Source organism: Cheilinus undulatus, linkage group 21 (assembly GCF_018320785.1).
Source record: "Cheilinus undulatus linkage group 21, ASM1832078v1, whole genome shotgun sequence".
Classification (NCBI taxonomy): domain Eukaryota; kingdom Metazoa; phylum Chordata; class Actinopteri; order Labriformes; family Labridae; genus Cheilinus; species Cheilinus undulatus.
Genome location: NC_054885.1, coordinates 22588161 through 22598106, shown reverse-complemented (window position 1 = coordinate 22598106; position 9946 = coordinate 22588161). Strand labels below are relative to the sequence as shown.

Here is a 9946-nt window from a genome sequence, read left to right as displayed (position 1 = left end):
AACATCTGGAACAAAAGGAAGGACCCAAGTGCAGACAGAAAAACTTAAAGGTGCAGTGTATAAAACTGAGAATATTAGCCACAAATGATAGTCAGATTCTAGAGTGCATTGCTCACTTCTTGTGGTAACTGTGGCAATCAGTAGTATCAACAAAAAATGTGTATCTATTTTTTTAATCATTTATTGTAGGGAACAGGGCACATTAATGACCAGGGACATGTAAATGCCCCAGATTTTAACCAGTCTAATATTCATCATAGACCCTGGCAGGTTAATGGAGTACATAAAAAAGTATGTCAAGCATATACATAATGAGAATAAAAATATACAAAAAAAAACAGATAAAACGCAGAGTCCAAACGAAATAAACATTACAATATTATGCAAGACAGACTCTGACAACCAAACCAGTTGCAAACAACCAAAGGCAGGCTGTTCCATCATTTGTCAAACTGCACATTTTAACTCTTAGATCATGACAGAGATGGCCTGAACAGCTCATAATGGCAAAATAGAGAGACAGAGAGGCTGTTATGTGGCCCTGTGTCACTGCAGACAGGAACTGCTCTGAATAATGGCATAAATAGAACCAATACAAAGAACTGCAAGGAGATTTTTTTTGTAAATATGTGAATATTTTGACAAATTTCTGTCACATAATAATTATTTTTCACTTTTTGGTCCCAAAGAGATGGCAGAACAAGTCTGTGCAAAAAACTCTCAGTCATTATTATTTACTATGTGTCACATATAAAAATCCTCTCTTTTTAGTATTGAGCTTGAGTTATTGTTCATTGATGACTGAGAGAGAGAGAATTTGAAAAGAGCGGCGTGCAGCGCTGTCAGTCTACAGATTGTAAAATCAATCAGATCACACTGTGGATAAGATGGCGGAGGTTTCAAAACACTGCATCCTAAGCTCTAGACACGGCCTCAAACGGGTGGCTCAGTTGTAGTGGAAAAGCAAACCCCCTGGCACGCTGGGCTGCCATGCTGAGTCAAACCAAGACGAGCAGAGCCAAGCAATGTAATGGAAAATCCCAAATACTGTTAAAGCCCATGTTGTCACGATAAAAAAAGGATGTTTACAGTTCAACTGTGCACCATGTTTCACAAACCTTTGAAGAAAATAAGTCTAGGCAAGACAAAATGGTTAAAGAATAGCTTAGGGCTTGAGGGGTTGCGAAGAAACAGAATCTGCACAGAGGAGTGGTACAGGTGAGGGACACAGTGTGACAGAAAACAATGAAACAAGAACAAAGGAACAAGAGAAGATGTCCTCCACAGCGTGACACCTGATCATGTGGCCTTTTGAAATGAACACGTCTGTCACCTCACTTAGAAACCTGAATCCTTCAAAGGGATTAAGGTGGGAAGAAAGGTAACACATACAGATGGGCCTAAAAGCTCTCTTGTCCAAATGAGGTTAGGCACATTTTCAATAATAGATACTCAAGTATTAGATACACAAGTACATTTACTCTTAGAACTGTAATTGAGTAGCTTTTTGTGCTCTTGTACTTTTTAAGTGGTTTTAATATCAGTAAGTTTATTTTAGGGGAAGTATTCCCTACATTTTTTAAAAAGCATCCATTATCCAACAAATTTCACATTTACATTTTGACATGCAAATTATTTCTAAGTTCCTAATCTTGTGTATTTTTTCACCAAACACAAAAAAGAAATCATTCTATATTATAACCAACACAATGTTGGTTAGACTGAACCTAAACTGTTCTTTCCAGTAGGCCAGTCATTTATGTTAAGATGACCTAACACGATGCATCTCTATTCATTTACTTAGATCAAAGCAGTAAATGTACTGATTTGTTTAAATCAACATCAGGAAAACTAGGGCTGAAAATTTTTGAGAAAATATCAGTGTTTTGTTTCGAATTGCAGATGTCTATTGGTGTATTGAGGGGAGGGCTAATTTTCATGCCATTCTCATTTAAACAAGGAAAACATTTACAAAAATAAGAAAACAGTTTTTATTTTGGCCCTCATGTCAGGTAAAAGAAATCTTGCAGCTTCTGTGATTTGAAAGTATAGTGGGGCACATTCGGATTTAATCTCATCTTTTATTTATTCTAACCGAGTAGCACTGAGCAGTTGTTCAGTAAAATGTGAACATTTCTTATTTACTTTTACTTTTCAGGTAAAGTCACACCTCTATAGAAAGGTAAAATGCAATAGCTGTTTTGGATGTGATGTGGAATCATTCTCTAACTCTATGCCACTTAAATGAATGAAAAAAAAATACATGATTAAAAATGTATTCAAAAGTACAAGTACCCCAAAAATACTAAATTAAAGGAGTTTGGGTAAATGTTATTGCTTAGTTTCCACCTCTGATCAGTAATTCTACTACTTTAACTTAAATGATAATCAAAGTTACCATATTTTTACGTGAGAACAATCATCTTGTATGCTACTTTTTCCAACTCTGTATGGTAACATAAACACGATGTATTTATCATAAATAAAATATTAAATAGCCACAAAAGGGAAAAAAAAGAGTTAGAGGCTCAAAATTTACATCACCTAGCTATGCAATTATTTTAAACATTTCTGCAGACTCCAATGCAGCAGATGGCGCTGTGCTCCTTTTCCTAGTATGTGTTATCGGAGAAAAAGAAGATTTCCGGGTCGAGTAGCATATCCTTCCGGCAGCTGATTACTCAAACAAGCCATGGCGGAGCAGGGTGTAAAAGATCCTGTTAAAACTACGCTAACAGCGGCGGAGAAACAACTCCTCCGCCGCCGACAGGAGCTCGACTACTTCAAGCAAAACGCAGCGCGACTCCGCAGGAGGAACCTGCTGACCGGCCTGGCTATCGGAGCGTTCGTGGTCGGCATGTGTATCCTTCACCCGATATCACGATTTAGTACAACATGACAACAGTGACCTTCATTTAAGTGTTATAATGTTAAAATATACGATGTAGTCATAGGTTAAAGCAATATGTTATGTACTGCCACAGTATTTATGCACTTTTAAAAAACAAAACAAAAAACAAAAACTGGTACTGTTTAATGTAGAAGTTCCAAGAAAGTTCTTTATACATAGGAAGCAAATGGTTTACGTCACATAAGTATCCCAGTATTAATATTGTTACTAAAACACAAAAGCATTGAGGCCTAGCTGTGTTTTGATTTTCTGTTGGTAACTTTTCAACGATATGATTTATATGTTATAATGAAAACAGTGTCTGTATCCAAAACTATCTGGCCCTATGTGAAAAAGTAATTGCCCCCTGAACCTAATAACTGGTTGTGCCACCCTTGGCAGCAATAAGTGAAATCAAGCATTTGCAATAACTAGTGATGAGTCTTTCACATCGCTGTGGAGAAATTTTTGCCCACTCTTCTGTGCAAAATTGTTTTAACTCAGCCATATGGAGGGCTGTCCAGCATGAACCAAGGTCACACTGTAGTGTCTCAGTTGGATTTAAGTCCGGACTTTGACTTGGCCACTCTAAAACCTTAATTTTGTTTTTTGTGAGCCATTCAAAGGTGGACTTGCTGGTATGTTTCGGGTCATTGTCCTGCTTCATAACGTAAGAGTGCTTGAGCTTGAGGGCACGAACTGATGGCCCAACGTTGGCCTTCAGGATTTTCTGGTAGACAGCAGAATTCATTGTTCCATCAATCACAGCAAGTGGTCCAGGTCCTGAAACAGCAAAGCAGCCCCAGACCATCACACTGACACCGCTATGTTTGACTGTTGGAATGATGTTCTTTTTATGCTGTGTTGTTTTTACGCCAGATATAACGGGTCACACACCTTCCAAAAAGTTCAACTTTTGTTTCATCAGTCCACAGAATGTTTCTCCAAAAGTCTTGGGGATCATTAAGATGGTTTTTGGCAAATGTGAGATGACCCTTTGTGTTCTTTTTATTTCAGCAGTGGTTTTGGCCTTGGAACTCTCCCATGATGCCATTTTTGCCCAGTGTCTTTCTTATGGTTGAGTCATGAACCCTGACCTTAACTGAGGCCTTACTGAGGTTAGTGAGGCCTGCAGTTCTTTGGATGTCATTCTGGGTTCTTTTGTGAGCTCCTGGTCGTTGCACTCTTGGAGTCATTTTGGTTGGCCGACCACTCCTGGGAAGGTTCACCACTGTTCCCAGTTTTCTCCGTTTGTGGATAATGGTTCTGACTGTGGTTCGCTGGAGTCCCAAAGCCTTGGAAATGGCTTTGGAACCTTTTCCAGACTAGTAGATTTCAATCACTTTGTTTCTCATTTGTTGTTGAATTTCTTTGGATCGTGGCATGATGCATTTATTTTTGAGATCTTGTAGCCTACTTAAGTTTGTCTGACAGCTTCTATTTAAGTGATTTCTTGATTTAACAAATCAGGCGGTAACCAGGCCTGAGTGTGGCCAGTGAAATATTCATTCAAATGCTGCATTTTCTATTTACTTTGGTTGTCTTTGTGAAATATAACATTGGTTTAATGATCTGAAACATTTAAGTATGATAAATATGCAAAAATCTGAGGAAACAGAAAGGGGGCAAATACTTTGTCACGGCACTGTATATCTTAAGCAAAGTTGCAAAAGCTGGAGGGAAAAGGAGGTGGAGTTTGGATTCTTGTCAGCTTCATTGTAACACATTTGATCCTCTGTTGCTCATATCCAACAGCAGGACAACATAATTGATAAAGTATGTGCATCTGGTAACAAAGAAACAGGTTCACTCTGTATCCATTAGCCAGCCCAGAAGTGCTTTAAAATGATAAAATCCAGAAATGTACATCTATATACCAGAGTCACTGTTTCTTTTCTTTTACCAGTTGTTCAGTTAGCTACACCATCCTGTCGGTCAAACAGGAGAGGATCTTGGATGAGCTGGATGATGAAGCCAAAATCCACATCATCAGAGGGCCACGAACGGGTGCCAACTCCTGATGACACTGACTGTGGACTAACTGGATGGGGGTGTGCTATTGAGTGACACCTACAAACTGTGTGAAGTTATCCTTCAGGGCATGCAACAAGTCATGTCTGCTGAGACACCTGTGAACCACCTTCCTCTCAATTTAAGGACATTTCATGACATTATAGACTCTATCATTCTTTGTGTGCAAATTCATTAAATCAGATATTGGCATTGTTCATCTTTCTTCATTTCTGTGTGCAGCCTTACCTAATTTCACCGTGGAGCAAGAACAAACAAGCACACATGATGAAAAAATGGGAGAGCAAAGGCAAGGGGAGCCTTTTCTCAGAACCCAAAATCATAATCAAAGGCTGAATCGATTGTTATAGACAAACTGCAAACAGCCACACCTCAGCCTTGTGATGGTTTGTTTGCCACTGCATTTGTTTTTGCATGTTTGTGCGTGCATCTCTGCATACATGTGCGCTGTGCTTATAATAATAAAGGCACACAGAGGCATTAGAGTGGTCATGCTTCTCTCTGTAACTTGTTACACACTTTTCAAAACCTGCACATGAACAGTCTGCTTTCTGTTTTCATACTGTGTGTACCCTGCAAAAGTCCCCGGAATTATCAGAAGAATATGTTATATTAGTAAAATTGTGCTACTTGGCTATATATATTCTGTACAAACCTCTACGTACAAGGCTCAAGGCTTTTGGAAAAATGTCTCTATTTGATCTGACACTTCAGAATATCGAGCTGTAGCTGAACAGATCATAAATGATTTAAAATGTGTTCTGAGGCAAAAGACGATTGCTGTTTGCCCTTTATTAGATAAACCATGCATCTAGTTGGACTAAATTTTACTGTGTAAATAAAAAGCCAGATTGTTGACACTGAAGTGGAAGGTAGTAGTGTTTTGTTCTATTTCATCAAAGCTGGTTTATGTTGCCAGTATTTTAGTGGAGGACAATGGTTTGAGAAACTGTCATTGGTTCTTAGTGGTAATCAAGAATTTAAAAAAGATCCACTTTTTCTATATCTGATTAAATTAAACTTGTTAAACATTTTTTAAAATCATTAACGCTTCAGTTTGCTTCATCCTCTGGTATTATTCAAAGATCTAGATCAAATGTTTAAGTATACGATGTAGTTCTGAGTTCTGTAGGTACATGACAGTGAGACCATGATAAAAATACTAGGCTGACTTTTTTAAAGAAACATTTTTCCCTTTTATACTGAAAGGGTTTTGAATCAGTTTTAAAGGCTGTGCACCTCACCCTTTCCCTCTTTCCAACAAAAATCAAGACACCCTACTTGTAGCAAAACACAGGTGAAACAATAAAATCAATAACTGGCTGGTTTTATGCAGATGACTGAAAGCTTGTACTTGCTCTTTATGACATTTAGTTTTATTTTTCAAATTAGTAACTGAAGGTAATCAAAATAATAAATTACAATACTTCCCCAAAAGTATGCTTAAGAGTAAATTTTAAATACTACTAGAAAAAGGACTTAAAGACAAATGAGTTACTAATGTGAATAAATGTAATTACTTTTCAGCCCTTCCTTCTAAATGGATAACATTTACAGTATTATTTTAAAAAATATCACTAAGTATTGAATGACAGAGGTGATACTGTGGAAAGGCTTAACCTTTAGGAGAAATTTTTGAAGTATGGCCCCTGTAAATTTTGAAATTTAGACCAGGATTTTAGAAAAAAAAAACTAGAAAAGTTCCTGGAGGATTTAAAGTGTTTTCAAAAAGGCTTTTAATCAGTCTATAAATGACATGAGTGGCAAATTTACAAGGACAGAAGTTTGTTCTCTTGCCAAAGAAAGGGTGAAGGGTCTGAGTGTCCCTCACTTCCCGAGAGCCATTTTGCCCATTAGATGCAGGACTTCAACACCCTTAAATTTTAACTTCTTCTGATTTTACTCTGTTCAAAGCTCCACTCATTTTGGGTCTGAAACACTGATTTTGATCTTAAGGAATAAAGACCTTTTAAACTACCTTTGAAAAAAATCATGCTGAGGTCAAATATTTTTCAGACTCTATGAAGTAGCCAACCTGGTGATAAAATCTGAAATTTCACCTCTGTTTTGAAGATCTTAACAGTTGTACAGAAATTATTTCTTACTTTTATTTACAAGCATTTTGGCTGATCGCTGAGGTCGCTGTGTCTGACTGAGTGAGTGATCCTACTGTCAGAGTCGTACCATACAGAGATGGGTTTGGTTGGACTTAAAGCTGTCAGTAATGGCTTGATCCATTGCTCTAAATACCTCAGATATAGCTTTAGTATTGTCTGTTTTACCAGAACCAGACCACGTCTCTGTATGAAATAAAGAATAAAAACAACCCTATAAGCTTTTCACATTGGAAAATATGTTTTCACTCCTCTGCTGACCTGCTTTGGCATGACTATGTGATAGTTAAGGCGGAAATGGTTATTTGTGTGAATGATTGTATACAATGGCTGCTAGTGGAGTGATTAGCTCTGAATTAGCCACAGCAGCACTTTTGTAAAGAGTGGAAATTTCTTTATTAAAACAAGCACAGAGAGCAACACTGGAAGTCTGCCATGACAGAAAGGGTGTTTTCGCTTTATTAACGACCTGCTTTGGCGTGACTGTGTGATAGTTAAGGGGAAAATGTTTTTTTTATTGTGTGATCACTGTATAAAAGGCCTGCTAGTGGAGCAGTTAGCTCGGACTGAGCCACGGCAGCACTTTGTCAGAAATGCACAGCATTTCTTTATTAAAGCAAGCACAGAGAGCAACACAGAAAGTATCTGTGACAGAAAACTATGTTTTTTGTCTTCTGCCGACCTGCTTCTGCATGGGTATGTGATAGTTACGGGGAAAGGGTTAGTTGTTCATCTGGTTGTATTCAAGGCTGCTGGTGGAGTCATTAGCTTAGACTTAGCCACAGCGGTGGGGTTTAAACTGTACAACATGTCTTTATTCAAGTGCACATACCAACACTAAACGCTCACTCTACTCCCGGTCTGTTTTGCCGTGGCTTTTGATCATGATGGTGGGCTTGTCCGGTATATCCAGGGCCTGCTGCCACGTTAGCTGTTAGCTCTTGGCTCTTAGTTCTTAGCTCTCAGCTTGGATTCTGCTGTAGGACCCTAGCAGTTTACACTGAACTGGACCACTTTTCTTGTTAAAACTAAAGCAGAAGGCCACATTGAAAGCTTGTCTTGGCAGAGAATGTGATTCGTCCCTTACCTGCACAAAAGAACACAGAACAAAGGGGGGATATTTCCTCCTCACTGTTCTCAAGGGTTGTGGCCAGGGTTGCCAGGTCTGTGTGACAAAACCAGCCCGATGACCAATAAAACTAGCCCAAAACCAAGCCCAATGCTGAAATTCAACATAATACGATTAAAACCTCTGCCATGCTGCATATGTTGCTTGAGTGCCCGCAGACATTCTGCTTCTCTGTGGGTGGCGTGTATGTCTGTGTGCCATGTTCCAAAGGGTCATTATCTTGAATCACCCTGCTGAAGTCTGACTGAGACTTCTTCATCCTCCGTGCACCTTGAGAGTAGGCGGTTTTAATGGAAACTCCTGCTTTGGTTCTACACTACTCTGTAGTCACATTCATTCCCAGTTTCTTTGTCCCACCTCATGGTGTTGCAGTTTTCCTTGTTTATACATTTCCTCTTATTACCGCTTGATTCTTGCGCTGCTCTCCACTCCAGCATCTCAACGCACACATTTGGCACTCGTGGACATGATCCTCATCAGTAGGCCAGACTAAATGTCTCTTCTACTTAAAAAAAAGCAGAGGCAACAGACAGTTCAGCAGTGAATGGATCGTCGGTGTGCAATGAATACAACTTGATAAGGCATTTTAAGACAAATGCTGACTTGGGCACCTCTTGTCCCAGATTTTTGCCAAAAGAAGGTTTTGTGGTCTGACCTTATGATACCTTTTTTGGGCTTGTACAGAACAAGAGAGAGCTAAATCATCAGCTCTATTAGTGGCATGGATTTAGGTAAAAAGTAAAAGATATTCATAACTGCAAAGACCATCAGTGCTTGTGTCATTTGAATAGGTTGTTATAGATAAGAAAATATAAAACAGTTGAATTGATTGATGTTTTAGAAAATAGTACACATACTGTATGTCCGGCAATTTCTCTGGTTCACATATGGAGCCCTATTTCAGAATCTGGCCCTCATTCCAAACTAAAGGAACAGCCCTGACATATAAGATTCAGATTTTGGGGCAATAAATAAGTGTTGAGCTCTATAAATACATAAAGTAATATGAGTTTAGCAAACAGACCTTATGCTTTGATAAATAGAATTGTGAGAGTAAATCAGTTCTTCTCTAGAAATCCCATCAGTCCATAAGCATTTATCCAAGGACTGTGTTTTTTTCTTAGTTCCTCACAGACAAACATGTTGGAGGACAAGCTGAGAAGGTTGTTGCTGCCTTCATTTGTTTATCAAATACCTTAATTATTTTGTCTATCACTGAAGCATAAAGGCATTTGAATGTGTGGGTGTGTTTGAATGAGCACTTGTATTGTTGGTACCTGGTAGAGAAATAAAAAAGTCTCGTGTTTGGAACATCAAAACTATTGTCACTCAAGAGAAAAATAAATGAAATAGACGGTGATCCGGATCACTCCCAAAATCTAATCAGTTCTTTCTCCATTTCTGACATTTCCTGAAAATTTAATCAAAATCCATCCACAACTTTTTGAGTTATGTTGCTAACAAACTGACAAACTGGCAAACCCTGCCGATCACATAACCTCCTTGGCGGAAGTAATTAAAAGTATCTTGCCAGGCCTTAACTGCACTGTAAAAACATGCAAGTTTAAACTGCTCAGAATTTTTGTTGACACTGATTACATCAAAGTTTTGAAGTAGTGGAAATAGATTTTAGAGTAATCATTATTTATGTATTTATGTTGGCTTAACTTTAATAATGTGTTTAAGTAATTTTCATAAAGCTATATGATCTTTATCCACTGCAAGTTTTGCCATATTTCTATCACATACTTTAATCTTGAACATTAAAGCCACCCAAGGCTG

The 9946-nt window shown here is 38.3% G+C and overlaps 1 protein-coding gene across 1 annotated transcript; it reads left to right on the top strand.

Moving 5' to 3' along the window:
- The first annotated feature begins 2663 nt into the window (after positions 1 to 2663).
- Positions 2664 to 5779, top strand: LOC121529203 (cytochrome c oxidase assembly factor 3 homolog, mitochondrial). The gene is made up of 2 exons (XM_041816958.1): positions 2664 to 2861; positions 4805 to 5779. The coding sequence occupies exons 1-2, from the start codon at positions 2693 to 2695 to the stop codon at positions 4909 to 4911; spliced, it is 276 nt and encodes a 91-aa protein (XP_041672892.1). The 5' UTR covers positions 2664 to 2692; the 3' UTR covers positions 4912 to 5779.
- The last annotated feature ends 4167 nt before the right edge of the window (positions 5780 to 9946 follow it).

Coding starts and splice junctions, on each gene's coding strand:
- LOC121529203 (XM_041816958.1), top strand. CDS start 2,693: ATGGCGGAGCAGGGTGTAAAAGATCCTGTTAAAACTACGCTAACAGCG. Junction 2,862..4,804: donor AGCGTTCGTGGTCGGCATGT/GTATCCTTCACC, acceptor CCAGTTGTTCAG/TTAGCTACACCATCCTGTCG.